At 36.2% G+C, this 17530-nt stretch overlaps 2 protein-coding genes across 2 annotated transcripts in view; one reads left to right on the top strand and one right to left on the bottom strand.

Annotated features, from left to right (window-relative positions):
* LOC150107488 (uncharacterized) overlaps nucleotides 1–11379 on the bottom strand; it is a 54906-nt gene extending 43527 nt beyond the window's left edge. Inside the window, exon 1 of the mRNA XM_090391907.1 lies at nucleotides 11217–11379. Within this exon, the coding sequence (XP_090248033.1) occupies nucleotides 11217–11288 (72 nt within the window). The 5' untranslated portion in view covers nucleotides 11289–11379. The remainder of the gene's footprint in view (nucleotides 1–11216) is intronic.
* A 179-nt stretch (nucleotides 11380–11558) lies between these two features.
* prtp (thioredoxin domain-containing protein pretaporter) overlaps nucleotides 11559–17530 on the top strand; it is a 192759-nt gene continuing 186787 nt past the window's right edge. The window contains exon 1 of the mRNA XM_090391337.1: nucleotides 11559–11764. Coding sequence (XP_090247463.1) covers nucleotides 11607–11764 — 158 coding nt within the window. The 5' untranslated portion in view covers nucleotides 11559–11606. The remainder of the gene's footprint in view (nucleotides 11765–17530) is intronic.

Raw genomic sequence — 17530 nt, 5'->3', positions numbered from 1 at the left:
TAGTCAGAACACTAAATTAGCTGTATACAAGACAGTGTTCAAACCAGTTTTAACTTATGGATCTGAGAGCTGGGTCAGAAGCAAAACACTTGACCAAAGACTAGAGACCGCAGATATGAGAGTCCTGAGAAAGATTAGAGGCGTGAAAAGATGGCATCATCAATGGCAATATCATATTATAAATGAAGATATTAGGAAAGAACTTGATGTTGTCAGCATCCAGGAATGTGTTAGCAGAGCTAATCTGAAGTGGTATGGTCACTTAAATAGAATGGGCGAGGAAAGATTAGCAAAACAAGTGTTCTCTGCCAGGTTGGCAGAAAAATGACCCGGAGGAAGACCAAGATATAGGTGGATTGATACGGTATAAAGTGCCTTAGACAATAGAAATATAAGACCTGATAATGTTGGAGTCTTGACAAGTAACAGACTGATTGGAGGAAAATTGTAGATAGGAATTTATAATGATGTAAATTTTTCATGTAGTACTATCATATCCTGTACACACCTTGAGGGTACATTGCAGGAATTTAATGATGATGTTATTTACGCAATCCGCCACTTACCATCATGCGACAATGCTTCTGTAATTAAATTAAAAATAGTTTCATTACTGCTTGTCCTTTTATCATTTAGGAATCATAAGTTCACCATGATTTAAAAACAACAACAACTGAAAATGGATATGGCTTCAGGAGAATCTACTATTCACTATTTATCAGCATTAACTCAACGATTGTTGAGTTGAAATGCTGATTCTATTCAACTGAATTCCAAAATATCTGAAACTTCCATAATAACATTCAGTATATATTTCTTAAAGCTTTAAACTTATTTTATGTGTATGCGGTATATGCGGAACTTTTTAATTTCTTTTTTCGTAAAGTAAAATTAGGAGTGTGAAATATATGTGAGGGCGAGTTATATTAGAGTAAATACTGTATATAAGCATTTAACAATACTGACTGCAAAACTGGTAGTTACACATGGCAAAAATCAGCCATAGCATTAACAAAATGCTTTTAATCTGACCAGATCACCTGGCTAGTGATCTAACACAAAATTTTTCAAGCCCTGACTATAAACTAATCTAACCTATGAATTCTGTGATTAAAATCAACAGTTTCTTCTATCATTTTTATTGATAATGTTGGACTGCTAACGTCATCCTATCAAATGAACCTACAGTAAGTTAGCTTAGGTTATTTCTTCTGACAACTGTTTTTTCATCTGCAAATCAGACAAACTAGTTAGAAAATACCAGCTTTGAGAAACAGCAGATTATTCAAACAGGATCACTACCCTATCATGACAATAGGTTTTGCATTAAGCCCAGTTATATGGCCATAACAGGCCTAGTCTAGCATTTAAAGAAAGGTAAAGGTTATTTATGATTATCTTGTTTCATAAGGTTTACATGTGGTTGTTCAGATATACCTAACTGCTGCCTCCCTGTAGATATATCATTCCAAAATTAAAACTATTCTAGCAATTCCTAAATGACACTGTGTAGTTTAAAGGCAGAAGGAAAGGAGGTCTACCTTTAAAGATAAGTGATTAGAATACTTTATAAATTATACTGAATCACACGATATTAACTCAATATTGTGAGATTCTAGGGGAAGGGAGGGGTATTTGAAATAATCAGATGTTAGGATAAAAAGGTTCAATGTTTGAATAATAATAATAATAATAAAGGAAAGAGTTCAAATAATGGACATGGAAAATATCAATTTTTGGTATTTTCTGATGAAGTACTAGGAGTTTGATGTTCAGATAACTGATAATTTTATTGATAAAATTAATAAATTAATATTTATTAAAATAAATAAAATACTGTATGTGGCAAATCCAAGCAGTCAGTTCTAGCATACTAGTTATTTTCACCAATTAGCCTCATCTTTACAGTCCTAGTTGGATGACTGGAGTCACTGCTTCCCAATCAACAATCAGTAGGTATGTTGGCATGGATGACTGTTTTTAGGTGGAAAACAATTTTCATTGCTTGGTGTGAGATCACCAGCCCAATGTATTATGACTCCATGGAGTTAAGATATTGTGGGAAATTCCCCACTGTCACAAAGATGACTGCACCATGTTTTGAACTCATTCACCATACTCTTAGGCAATACATTCCACTCACCAACCATTCTATGCAAATTCTATGCATATGCAAATAACGTTCTCCACACTATTCAACACTCTCTTTATATAGTTTCCTTGTTCTATCCAGCTCTCTCTCTCTCTCTCCATTCTGTCAAAAATTTCCATATTAATCTGGTAATAATCCCTCACCAATTTGTATCTCAATCATATTCCTCTCCACTCCTTTCCTTCTCCTATTCGCAAGATTCTGCTAATGCATACCCTCAATTTGTTTTCATATGTCACATTCCAGACTGATACAGCCTTAAAACTTGGAACCTTCTCCAAGATATCCTCATCCCCATGAAAAGTTGTGTAGGCTGATTAATACATTATACAATGTGGAACAATGACTGATTTGTTTCTACATGTCAAGGTTCTCTTCATTATCCCTATAATCAACTGCAATATCCTCAATTTCAGCAGTCTCTTAACCCCCCCCCCATCCACAATGACTCTCAGATGTCTCCTCTTTTACTTTTTTCAAACTTTTACTCCCACAGTCTATTCAGATCCTTGTTTTGTTTTTTTACAAGAATTCTACATAAAAATAATCTTACTTGGATATATATCTAAAGCTCGAGTCATTATCTAGGCCAGTTAGACCTATACTGAAGGAGTCAGCTGTGGAAGTAGTAACAGCCAGTCATACAAATAACAAAATACAATTAGATTACAGATAGTTTTCTGAGCCTCTGTAGCTCATTCGGTATAGACGAAGCCTTGGCTGGAAAGACCTGGATTCAATTCCTATCAGTGACGTGAGGAATTGCTGGTCTCTTTTGACAAAAGGCGAGTTAGCCAGTCTCATACGGAGATAAGGTATATTTTCACCTGGAAACTCGGGTTTTTCATCCCCCAGAAGGCAAACTGGCCCCATGAAGACACACATCTAACAGGCATAGGATACACTAGGAGGCACAGGGTTAACCACCTTATCCTCGAGTATAGTTGCAGTAAGAGGTAAAGAGGGCAGGATTAAGAAAGAAAAGAAACAGTTTTCATAGTAGGTAGGAAAGTATAATATTTTTAATAAATTACATTCTTATTTTACCTAGGTACAAGAAGAAAATGCACATCTTTATGTTGTAACACCATATTCCAACATAAAGATGTGTCAATACATGTAGAGAAGATATACAAAAGTCTTGCCTATATTAATACTGCAGTTATCTTCATGCTTATTTAGGACAAAAGAGTATACAGGGGATTTGAAATAACAAGTGATGACAACTTCGTTTTCGGCAGGATAAAAGTGAATATCATACTGAAAAAAAAAAAAAAAAATGTAAGAAGGCTGTAAAAAGAATCAGAGGAGCAGTTTTCAGAAATGAAATATAGATTCAAGTATACAAATATTATTAGATGAAAAAGCATGGACTTTGAAAACAAATCGTTAAAACTGGCAGACTGAAGAAAACATTTATTCATTCAGATGGGAATGTGGTGTAGTTACTAACAATGGAAAAAAGCAAAACTCCAAGGTGAACTCAGGAAACTAAAAAAAAAGCCAGTTTTTTTTTATTTGTTATTTTTTTTTTTTATGTTGAGTCCATACACGAGAGGTTGCTAGATCAACCTATAGTACATTAGTACTGTGTATGGGCAGTTACAGAAAATAAAGCATATGGAAACTTCCTAGTAAGTAAGTCTGCCTGTACTCTGAGAGAATACAGAAATATAAGAAAAAGCTATGAATAAAAATAGCTAGAAAGCAACAGAAGAAAAGTAGCAGAAAACACAGCAGAAGTATTAGGAAGGTGGCAAAATGTTCTGGAGGTTACAGAAAAAGCTTAAAAGCGGAGGATAGAATACTATAAAAGGAAATAAAATACTTGAGTACATATCAATACTTGAGGTAGAAAAAGTCATCAAAAACCTGAAATGTGGGAAGACATCTGGAGTAGATGATATTTGACCAGAAATGCTGAAATATAGATAAAAAGTTTTCTATGAGTTAATTCAGAAGCCAGGTAAGAGCCAATTCCAAATGATTACAGGTCTCATAATTCCCATCTATAAAAAAAGAAATAAAACAATGCGAGAATTATAGAGAAATTTATTAAGTGTGCTAGGTAAGATTTATGTATACATATTTAAGAGGACATGAAAAACTTATCAGACTTCCATGAAGTCAAAAGATTAATAGTGGGGGTAACAGCTCATCTTGTTCTCCCCATCTTCATCCATTCTCTGAAATATCTCATTCACATTAATCCAGTAATAACACATTACCAACTTATGTCTCAATTATGCCCCCCCCACACCTCCTCTTATCCACTAGTCTGCAATTTGCATTCACTCAATACTCGACATTCCAAACCAGAAATCACTTTTGTCAATTGTCTCTGAACCTTTTCTGACATCTCATCCTTTCGAAAACCAGATGACCAAATTTGTGCACAGTAACCCATATGTAACATCCTTACTTATACATGTCAGTATTCGTTGCATCATTGTCATAATTTGCTGTGCTTCCCTAATTTTTTCAGAAAATTGTGCTCAAAATTTCAGGTCTTTAACTACCATCAGCTACAGACCTTTATGTCCTCCAAGATGTTCTTCCCTTCAAGTATTAGGCCTAGTGGCCTGTTATGAAGCTATCTTTAACCCGTCTAAGCCGTACCCATCCCAAAGATAAGGTGGCTAGCTGTATGTCTCCCGGTGTGTCCTATGTCTGTAGCTGCAAGATATCACCAATTATATATTCTGAATTCCATCTATGTTTCCAAATTTTAAAACCTTACACTTTGCCAAAATGAATTTTGGCAAAGTGTAAGGTTTGTATTGTACGGCTACAAGAATTTTGCCAAATCTTGTAGCCGTACAAGTTATCTTGTACGGCTACAAGATCCATTCTACTCAGTTATTCCAAACTCATATCAACTGCAAATCACCACCATTCACACCCTTCCCAGGGCTATGAAATACGCAGCTACATTTAAAATATGTGCTGCATTTCGAATGGAGAACCTACTGAACAAGTAAAATGTTTCAACTACATAGGTACAATTTTTAGTGAAGATGGTACATTCAATATGGAAGCAGGTAACAATTAGAAAAGATGGTATGTTCAGGAGTCAAATGAATAAATTTATATGGAACAGAAGAGACATTAGTCAAAACTCTAAACTAGCTGTATACAAGTGTTAAAACCAATTTAAATGCATACACATGAAAGTTGGATTAGAAGACAGCCAATTAAAACTAGGGATCATATGAGTTCCAAGAAACGTTAGGGGAGTGAACAGATGATAAGAATATCTTATTTTCTTTTTTAATGATTTGCCTGTGTTTGATGATAAAGCTGATGGACTGCATCTAACTGTTTTTTTGTGCTAGGAGTCTAGAGAGCTTGGTTCACCCGAGCATGCTGAAGAGCAAATTCAGGCAGTACAGTAACGAGGGTACGAAGCACCTGTGGCAAGTGCCTAACTTGTGCTCCCCTAACACAAAAATGACAAAAATTTAAATGTAACAAGTTAACTATTACTAAATGCAATATGTTAAATACTTACTATTAACACCCCCCCATCAAAATGAGTTGCAGAATTTGTGTGTCTAAAGTGGCGTATTGTCGAAATTTAAAAATACAATATAAAATAGCGAACTTTTAATATCTATTTATTTTTTATGTTTTGCATCCCAAATCTAGTTGTGTCCGTGGCAGGCGCCTCTTTCGCCTGAATTCAGGAAAACTTAAGCAATTAGGGTGGATATAGGTGAATGTGTGGGAAGGCACCCATGAGTGCGAAAATGACCAAAAAATGCAGAATCTAGTCTCTCAAGTCAAAATATTGAATAGGATAGTCAATTCAGGAAGTAAAGATGATTGGGGGCCTAAAGAGATGCTGCAATTTCTATACACTAATGCCAGAAGGGGGTGCTTAAGGGTCAAAGCTGTATAACTGAGAGGAGAACTCCACATAGCCTTTAAAGGAATGCGGAGAACCGACCAGGGCTTCTGACCTAATGTCCAATCCTCACCTTCTCGTGGTGCACCCTGTTGGGTATCTACTTTGATACTGAACGAGCGAGGATGGGCTGGCAATTTGGGATTTAGCCGACCAAATTGCATTCTTATTGGTTAAACCAAAATAAAAAATGATGGTACAACATGACAAAATTTCATGCCGGCTGGGGCGTCGCCCGGTTAAACAAGGCCCCCGTTGTTTTCGCCAGGGAACCAGGGCGAACAGCGAAAAGTCAGCTACTGGAACAAATCTGAAAACAAACCCCAACTCAACATCACCAGAGTTAAAGATCGGTACTATCAACGTAAGAAGGCTGAATGGCAAAGAAATGGAGCTAGCTGAGGAATTAGATAAGTACCAGATCGACATAATAGGGGTGACTGAAACAAAAAAGACCAAAACTGGTGAGATCTTTCTGAGCAATAAATACAAAATGTTATATTCAGGCAATAACAATCAAGGAAAAGAAGGAGTAGCCATAGTATTCAACACAAAATACGAGGCTAATCTTCTTGAATGGCAGTCAGTCTCAAGTAGAGTAATGTGGGCAAATATGAAAATGGGGAACTGGACAATGAGACTTATTTGTGCCTATGGTCCCACAGAAGGTTCTACTAAGGTAGAAGTGGAGGAATTTTTTGAGGCTTTAGAAAAAGCAACTGACACAATGAAAAAGGAAAAGTTGGTCCTTGTTGGGGATCTAAATAGTAGAGTAGGAAATGATTGTGAGACATACAAAAATATTTTGGGAAAATTTGGAGAAAAGAGCAAAGCTAATAATAATGGCAAATATCTGTTGGATTTCTGCTCAGGACATGGACTGGTTATTACTAACACCATGTTCCAACATAAAAATGTGCACAAATTCACATGGAGAGAAGAGGCTAGGAATAAGAAAAGTCTCGTTATTGTTGATAGTGATGTTTTCTCCCTGGTGCAGGACACCAGAGTGTACAGAGACTTTGAAATTGGAAGTGATCACTATTTAGTCTTGAGCAGGATAAAATTGAATTTCATATTGAAAAGAATAACATGTAAGAAAGTTTTAAAGCGAATAAAAGTTGAGCAGCTCTCAGATGTAAACTGTAGACTAAAATACAGAAATATTATTGAAAAGAAAATGAGAGAGTTTGAGAACAGGAATCAAACCTTGGAGATTCAGTGGCAAACTCTGAAGGAAACATTGATTGATTCTGCCAGAGAGGCATGTGGTGAGGTTGTGTGCAAAGATAAAAAAATCAGAACTCCCTGGTGGACACAGGAAGTTAAAGAGGCAGTGAAGGAAAAGAAGAAAGCATATCAAAAGTTCCTGGCAAATAAGTCAGCTTTTACTCTTACAGAATACAGAGACAAATGTAAGAAAGCTAAACAGCGTGTAAAACTAGCTAAACAAAAGTCATGGGAGGACTTTGGCAAGAATATAGAAAATAAATATCAAGAAGGTGGCAAAATATTCTGGAGGTTGTTGAAGAAGCTTAGGAATGGAGGAAAGGGTGCTGTAAAAGGAATTAGAGATGATAAAGGTGAAATGAAAACAGGAGAAAAAGATATCCTTGAAGTATGGAGTAATTACTTTGAAAAACTGCTAAATGAAACAAGCAGTGATGACAGCACAGTGATAAAAAACACTGACCAGGCATGCAGTCAGGAATACATATCCATACTTGAAGTAGAAAAAGCCATCAAAGGCTTGAAATGTGGAAAGGCAGCAGGAGTAGATGATATTCGACCAGAAATGCTGAAGTATGGTGGTATAAGAGTCTTACAGTGGCTGCACTGCATAGTTCAGAAAGCCTGGACAGAGGGACGAATTCCCGATGATTGGAGTAGAGCTCTCATAGTACCCATATATAAAAAGGGAAATAAAACTGAATGTGAGAATTACAGAGGTATTTCCCTACTGAGTGTTCCTGGCAAGATCTATGCAAGTATACTTGAGAAACGGTTGAGAAGAGTTGTGGAAGAAAAGCTTGGTGAAGAACAAGCTGGATTCAGGCCAAATAGAGGCTGTCAGGATCAGATCTTCACTTTACGACAAATAGTCGAGAAAGCATGGGAATATAACAAAGATCTGTATTTAAGTTTTGTCGATTTGGAAAAGGCATATGACAAGGTGCCAAGAGAGAAGCTATTCAATACGCTGCAGTTATATGGTGTCAATGGGGCATTATATCAAGCAATACTTAGTCTTTATTTGAGTTGTGAGTCAGCAGTTAGAATTGAAGGAAGTACAGGAAGATGGTTTAATGTTAAATCTGGTGTGAGACAAGGATGTACATTATCCCCTCTGTTATTCATTATCTATATGGATCACATTATGAAGGAATGTGGCATTAAACCTGATATCAAAATTGGAGATGTTAATGTCAGCTCTTTGCTTTATGCGGATGATGTTATACTTCTAAATAAATCCGCTACAAGTCTGCAAGATTCTCTGACTAAATTGAATAGCTGTTGTAATAGATATGGTATGAAGGTCAGCAATAAAAAGACAAAGACAATGAAAATAGGCAGAATCATTGAAAATGTCAACTGTGTTGTGAATGGAGAACCTGTGGAACAAGTAAAACATTTCAGCTACTTAGGCACAATTTTTACTGAAGATGGTAAACTAAATATAGAAATAGACAACAGAATCAGCAAAGCTGGTATCATGGGAAGTCAATTGAATAAATTCATATGGAATAAGAAAGATATTAGTCGGAACACTAAATTAGCTGTATAGAAGACTGTGTTCAAACCAATTTTAACTTATGGATCTGAGAGCTGGGTCAGAAGTAAAACACTTGACCAAAGACTCGAGATCGCAAATATGAGAGTCCTGAGAAAGATTAGAGGCGTGAACAGATGGCATCAATGGCAATATCATATTAAAAATGAGGATATTAGGAAAGAACTTGACATTGTCAGCATCCAGGAATGCGTTAGCAGAGCTAATCTCAGATGGCATGGTCACTTAAATAGAATGGGAGAGGAAAGATTAGCAAAACAAGTGTTCTCTGCCAGGTTGGCAGGAAAACGACCCAGAGGAAGACCAAAATATGGGTGGATTGATACGGTACAAAGTGCCTTAGACGATAGAAATATAAGATCTGATAATGTTGGAGTCTTGACAAGTAACAGACTGATTTGGAGGAAAATTGTAGATAGGAAGTTAGTAATGATGTAATTTTTTCATGTAGTACTGTCATATCCTGTACACCCCTTGAGGGTACATGGCAGGAATTTGATGATGATGATGATGATAATGCCAGAAGTATCAGGATCAAGAGAAAGGAGTTTTTGGCATCAGCTAGTGCACCCTTGCCAAAAGTTATAGGCATTAGTGAGACTTAGTTAACAGCAGATGATGTTGTTATAAGGATAGAAGTTGAGGGTTTGGTATTTTTGGGGAAGATAGGATGGAGGAGGAGGGATACTGCTGATGATAGCAGATGAAATGCATCCAAAAAGAATAGGAAATATATGGGAGCGTAGCTGTTCACTGGAAGCAGTCTGATGTGAGATCAAGGCCAATACAACAAAATATACGGTTGTTGCTGCTATAGGCCAGGGAGTATCAGCGATGATCTGGAAGACATGCATCAGCAAATTATGGCAATGAATGTGGTCAAGTGATTATTATGGGGGGGGGGACTTCAACTAAGGAGATAAGGAAAAGAGATCACATGCCAGGAAGGAAATAGAATTTATACCCCTATTGAGATAATTACTTGAGACAGCATGTGATGGAGGAGAATCATGGTAAAAGAGTATTAGACAACTAAGGTGGTGCATTGCCTCCAATTAAGGAAAGTGACTATGCGGTCTTGTGAGATTGCAAAAATTTAGGAATATTCTGTCAAGAAGGGGTGTATGTGGAAGCACAAGGCAGGAAGTGAAGTGAAAAATTTAGATCTTGCTTGGATTATTTTCTTCTGTTAATTAGTACTTGTAAATGCACCCAAATCATGCAAGTAGCATAATAATTAATTACTTTTTCTTAGATTTCTTTTTCAGTAACAAAAGCACTACAATATTCATCTTGTACTGTATATTAACAGATACAGAATTTGCTAAATTCTAATCAGGTTCATTAATTATAACGCCTAACCCAGAGTTGACATATTCCCATAATTTTCTCCAGCAGTTAATAAGTTAGTATGCAAAGAAATATCCAAACTAACCTAAAAACCACGAGGGCGTAAACAAATAGCTCTCACCGCTGACAGATGTTAAATCAACTGAAGAGGTGTCATTTCCTTGTCGTATTATATCGTCTGTTTCACTTTGCAATTGAGTAGCGAAGGCTGCGCCTTCACTCGTAACTAAATCTTATTTCCTCTTTTACAGACTTGAAAGCTGTTTGGAAGGCCATAACCGAGTATTTAGAATTCAGGAGTTATGTAGTAATAACTATCGAAGGTCTATCATACCGCAAAACCCTGCAATGTGAGGATCGGGTGGAAGTAAGCATAAGTGGACCCTTGAACGTTCAAATTAGAGGACACCAAACGGAAGTTTATTCGCGACTGTTCCAAAAGATTGATATTTCAGCTATTGGTACTACATACTGGAAACAAGTGTCAAATATTTCGCGTCATTTGAACATCGACTAGGATCATGCGTAAAGATACGCGACGAGTAAAATAATCGGATTAATAGACCTTACGACAGAAATTAATTAATTAATCGCAACCAAGTTAACACCTTAGTTACCGTACCCAACATTTAAGAAATGCACATGATTCAAATGCGTTACATTTCAAGCTAATAACTCTGATAAGAAGGAAGAAAGTGACAAGTGCTTCTTCTGTAATTCAAATTTCTACGCTCCCAAACTGAGTGATTACATGAATGAATGAATGTCAGACAATCGTTTTATCCAATCTCTGGAATAAAACGACCGTATGTGGTTACATTTTAATTGCATTACAAGGACTTTATTTCCCTATTTTTTGGAAATCGCATACGTACTTTTCCCTCCTAATTATTTATTTGTTCTTAGTTGATATATTTTTTGAAGTTCTTCACTAAATTCCTGCCATCATTTTTAAAATAATGGAATCCTGACATAAACTACATTACAATGATGAATCAAAAATTATCACTGCTTACAGTAATAGCAATATCATCATCTTGCAGAATCAGAGCACTGTATACGCAAGCTAATTCGTCCGTTGACAACATTTTGAAAATAAAAGCTATATCGTTTACGAAATTCACTTTATAATTCTACAGCTCGTAACGTTGTCGAAAGATCTGTTTATGGCGGCAAAGAAACATAATACCTTTTAAACCGTACATAAAGTAGAACGCGGCCACGTGATATACGTAGTTATGGCTATAGTCACAAGACTTTATTGCAATTATATGATTGGTCAAAAATATTTTACTGAAGTAGGCGGAGTTCAGCTAGTGCTAATGAAATCTTGAATCAGTGTAGGAAGGGTTGTTCTTGGTTAGTTATGCTGGATAAGTGATTGCTCTGTAAACAAAATTATAACTATGACAAAACCAATCTATATACTTGGATGTATTTTTGTATTGTTAACTAGAAGTTTTACCAGTGATATGTACGTAGATAATGCTCACCGGTATGATGAAAATACATTTAGAGAAGAAATAGGCAAGAAACCGCATTTTGTTAAGTTTTTTGCTCCGTGGTAAGATAATTTTTTAAACCATGTTGTTTGTATATTCATCCAAAGGAATCGTTCTATTGTAACAGGAACTAAACTGCTTATTTATTTATTTTTACTTTACTTTATACTATAGATTGCATATGATTGTGAGGAATGTGTTTTTATAAACACGTTAAAATGCTAATACTGACATTTTAAAAAAACTTTTCCTTTATTATTGATAAAAATCATACTAGGAAGAGTTGATAATTGAATGATGCAAGGGAATGAGAATGTCGAATTGCAGAGGCATCTTAGTATTATATGGGCACCTCCATGGGCTCCTTACTCATTGTTGGAAGAAGCCTAGAACATTTCACCAAGTACTAATAGTAATTAACACAGTGCCTGTCTCGTTTCAATAATTCAACACTCCCCAAGCAAAAACTGATCCTCATGCACTTGCCAACCACCACACTCATACTCAGTTTCTATGAATAACATCTAGTCACACTGTTCAAGTACTGAAAAATTTCCTATATATGTATACTCTGAAGAGGAAAGTCACCAGTGGTGTGCCTCAGGGGTCTGTTTTAGGACCATTGTAGTTTAACATGTATATTGATGATATTGGGGAAGATATGAAGGGAGATATACAGTTGCTTGCTGCTGCTGGTGGTGATGATGATGCAAGGTTGGTATGATTTATGAGAGGTAGAGCAGATGTGGCCTTACTAGAAGACTTGAACAGACTGAGTGAATGGACATGGGAGTTGGGATGCCAGTTCAATGTTGCAAAATGTAAAGTTCTACAATTTGGAAAACAAAGATGGTGTGGAATTTACTTTCAGTTGGGATATATTGTCAGAGGTGAAGGAAATAGTGAGCATAGGGTGATGGTGGATAAGGATCTAAAATTAGAGGACATATTGTCAAAACTGATAGGAATACAATGAATTCTGGCAATGATGCAGAGGACATTGACTTGCAGAAGTAAGGAGATTCTGGTATAAGGCTCTGATTAGGCTACATATGGACTATTGTGCACAGATTTGGTCTCCTGGTTTTTAGAAAGGTGAAGATATGTTGGAGAAGGTTCAAAGGTGATTGACCAAAATATTTTCTTATCTCTGGCATGTTGAATATGAAGAAAAGTTGAGACAATGCAATTTCTAGAGTCTGTTAGATAGGAGGAAGAGAGTGATATGATAGAGACAAGTTGGTAAGGGGTTGTTATAAGATTAACATTGAAGCGGTTTTTCATAAAATGCTGGAAGATTGGTGGGGGAAAACAAGAAGTCATCCCTGGAAGCTGTATAAGGGGGGAAAATGAGTGAGAAGCAAGTTTTTTGCATTGAGAGTTGTGAATGATTGAAATGCATTGCCTGAGAGTATAATGTCTGCTGAGAATTTGAATGTGTTTAAGGCACTCTATGATGAGCTGTGTGCATGACAAAAAGGACTGCCTAGATGTGTTTGTCACGCCATGGGGTCTTAGGATAAAAATATTAGTATATATATATATATATATATATATTCATCCTCTTAAATCCTTTAAGTAACTTATGTGTTTCTGTCATGCCCCCCCCCCATTTGCACCTATCAACCAATACTAGAGCTCTTTAATCTTCCCTCATTAGAAGTATCCCATAATCTCCTGCCACTATCTTGATCACACACACACACACACATCTGGATCCTCATCAGTTCTCCAAGAAACTTGAGTGACCAGATCGGGTTGCATCAAAGCCTTATAAACCAGCAAACGACATTTCCCCTCAGATCATTTCCTATATCATTAATACACAATTATAATAAGAGCAGCTTGAATACAAGGCCTTGTTGCACACTATTAAACAAGCCTTCTGCTGGACTTTGGTCCTCCTTACTCCGATTCTGTCCACCTGGATTTTATATCTTTGCAATGTGATAATTTTTGAAACTACCTTGCGAAGTAGTAGTAATAGTAATAAAGTGATCACTCAGCATCTTATCTATTTCATCTGGTTTTCAGTCATCTTCCTACCATTAGCATTCATCAGAATTAATCTACCAACATCATTCTTCCTTTTACTTGGCATATATTGAAAAATTTCTTTAGGCCAGTTTCCTTTCATACTGATTTTACTTCCTTACAATCCTGGTCAAAAGTCCAGAAGTTTTGCCACTCATAATCAGTATGATTACAGACAAATCCTCTGATGAAATCAAAACATCTAACACTCCCTTAATGTCCTCTTACCTTCACATGTGCCTTAGGTAGTTATTCTTTAATAGCTGCTCAAATTTCATTTCTTTCCATCTATATGACCTTTCTTCCTTCCTTCCTTCCTTCCTTCCAGTCTGTGTTTCCAGAGTTAAAGCCCCCCCCCCCCATCTTAGGTGTCTCAAATTACTCTCCCTTTGCTTATTTGCTGATGAATATCCATTCAAGATATCCTTTGCATACCCTGGCCTATAGCTCCCATCAACTATATTTTTTCTTGTTGGTATCTATCTCATGCCAGATGGCTTCACAATATCTGCTATCATCAGCAGTATCCCTCCCAGTTGGCCTTAATGTTTTATTTTTATAGTGTATTGTTTTCTTTTTGGATAATCCTCGTATATAAGAGATGGTTATGATTTTACTGGAATCCTTTTTATATTTGATTCTTGTGGAGAATTCTGTGGATTGTTTTCTTGTTGCAGACATTTTTATAAACATTTTTCTTATTACTTCAAATTCATTTTTCAGAGATTGCTCATCAGATAAAATTGTTTTGCCCCCCCCCCCCCTTTTTTTTTTTAGGATGCTAATAATACCTAGTTTCTGTATGCAACAAGAAAACAATCCACAGATTACATGTATGACTACATGTATGTTGTCAATATATCTTAGCCAAACTTTGGGTTTCAAGGTCACTCAATCTAGAGCTTATTGCTCAAAATGTTCCATAAAAGTTTGCTATGGGAAGGGGGAAACAGAGAGCCAATGGTTATATCTTCTTTTTGTAGATAGAAATGGCTTTGCCACATGAAATAACCCAACTGAAGGACATGGACAAAGAAGGTTGTGATGTTGGGAGGAAATTTGTCTTGTAAGAGAAAAACTTTGTTGGTGATCGGGACATTCTTGAAAACCGCAGTAATTCAAAACTAACAAATTTTTGTTGTTGACTAATATTTTTAATTTTTTTTATGTAGGAGGAGGAATGACCTTCCAACTTCTTAAGTGCTATTGGATATAAAGCTCAAAATATCAAATTTTATTTTAATTAAAGTTCTTAAACACAATAGTGTGTCTTCATAATTATTCATAACGATTGCTGATCACTGTCTAATTCTGAAAGAAAGAACTTTTTCTTAATTATATGTCATGCACTATTGTCCTCTCTTGCGTCAAATTCTTTCATGCATTGTACTGCTGCAAACTGGTTTCTAAGTATATGATAGTTGCCTACTTTATAATTCCACATAAAATTCTTTTGCATTGATACTTCTACATGCCTATTCATCATCCAAGTCAGGAGTACATGGTCATTCTCACCACTTGGGGAAGGTATGACATTTCAGTCACACTCAGATCCTCTGATGCTATGACCAAATCCAAAACCCTCGATCTTCGTGTTCCCTTCACCACATGTTGCCTAAGAGAGTTGTTTCTCAAGAAATCCAAAAATTCAATCACTTTACTATGGCCCTTTTTCATAAAAGCATCATCATCAAATTCCTGCCATGTACCCTCAAGGGGTGTACAGGATATGATAGTACTACATGAAAAAAATTACATCATTACTAACTTCCTATCTACAGTTTTCCTCCAAATCAGTCTGTTACTTGTCATAAAAGCAGATTTCATATAATTCAATTCTTGCTATAAAAGCTCTTCAATGGATCTGATATAAGCACAACACCACTAAGGTTTTAATGGTTCTGACTTTTTGACTAGGATGATGAGAATTAGCATGGATATAACAATCAGTATATGAGTTTCTTTTCTAAAAACAGAAAATCATAAACTACCATCTGGTTGATGAAGAATTAAAATATCTAAAAATGCTAGTTTTAAATCTGATGAATGAACCTTTCCATTTTCTAAAAATATCAACATGTTTGTACCACACTATATGTTTAGTATGGAAATTTATTTTGCTAGTTAAATGCTTTATCAGTCATTCCAGTAATATTAGCGACAACAAGTATATCTTACTCGATATTAACCAAAGATCATAAATATGCTATCTTTTTAAATAAGTTACCCCCTATTACGGACTTTTTTAATCTTATAGACAGATATACATTCAGTTCCTTCTACTAACAAAGTAAGTTTTCAATCAGCCATGATTCTTTCAAAGCAAACTACCACCTTTTAATCTGGCTCCATCTGATTTAAAGCACTTAATTCTCTAAAAAAAGAATAATAATCTTATTATTACTCAGGCAGACAAAGGCAGAGCAGTAGTCAAACAAGGTAAGAAAGAATATTTTAGAAAGATTTCCTTAATGCTACGTGTCTTCTCTACTCAGTGTCCCCTCTCATCTGATTCGACTTCTAGCCAAATGAACAAAGTCAATAAATAGATTGATAATATCTCCAGTTGGGATGAAAAATTAAAGAAAATAACTAAACATTTTTTATGCTCATTCACCTAGATTATATGGTCATCTTAAAATTCATAGACCAGGTGTTTCATTAAGATCAGCAGTAGATTGTATTGGCTGTCCCACTAATAAAGTTTCTAAATAGTTGTCTACATTATTATCTTCATTTAATGGAAAATCTATTTCTCACATCAAGAACTCCATAGATTTTAAAACAAAAGTTTGCAATTCTAACCTTCAGATATTTTATTTAGTCTTGATATAGAATCTCTTTTTGGAAGATACTATTGGGTTGGCAAATAAGTTTGTTGGTTTGTGCGTTAGTACAAGTTTACGCCGCTTTGCCTGTCGCTATTGTTGCACTACCGTGCAGCGCTATTGCACAGTTGAAAGGTGACATTTCACATAACGTTTCAGTGAATTTCGTTCGGCCTACTTCATTTGCGTGTGTGTAACATATTTTTAGAAATGGAAGGAAATAACGTACATTACCTGCATATTTTGCTTTTTTATTTCAAAAAAGGCAAACGAGCTGCAGAGGCCCATAAAAAATATGCAGCATATATGAGGATGGTGCCTTAACAGAACACACGTGCCAAAGTGGTTTGCCAAATTCCGTTCTGGAGATTTCGACTTCAGTGATGCGCCGGTCACCTGACCGAGGTTGATTCGAGTGTTGTGAAGGATATCGTCGACAAAAATCCATCACAAACAATGCAGGAGATTGCTGCAGTACTGAACATATCCCATACAAGCATTGAAAACCATTTGCACAAGCTAGGATATGTTTCAAAACTCAATGTTTGGGTGCTGCATGAATTGACCGAGGCCAGTATGACTGCTCGCATATCCATCTGTGATTCACTGCGATGTTGCCAAGAAAACGACCCATTTTTGAAGCGGATGATTGCGGGAGATGAACACTGGGTCATGTATGATAACGTGGTATGTAAAAGATCATGGAAGCACAAGAGCGAACTGCTGCAAACAACCTAGAAAGCGGGAATGCAACCAAAGAAGATCATGCTCTCTGTGTGGTGGGATTATAAAGGTGTTGTTCACTATGAGGTGTTACCGTCAGGCAGAACGATTGATTCAACTGTCTATTGCTCACAGTTAACGCGACTGGCCTGTGCAATTAGCACAGAACGTCCTGAATTGGCAAATCAGGAAGGAGTTGTCTTTCACCATGACAATGCCAGACCCCACACATCGTTAACAACC

The sequence above is a fragment of the Typopeltis vanoorti genome, chromosome 4, assembly GCF_054136105.1.
Source record: "Typopeltis vanoorti isolate ZY-2024b chromosome 4, IOZ_Tvanoo_1.0, whole genome shotgun sequence".
NCBI classification, from domain to species: Eukaryota; Metazoa; Arthropoda; class Arachnida; order Uropygi; family Thelyphonidae; genus Typopeltis; species Typopeltis vanoorti.
This window is presented reverse-complemented; position numbering and strand designations above follow the sequence as displayed.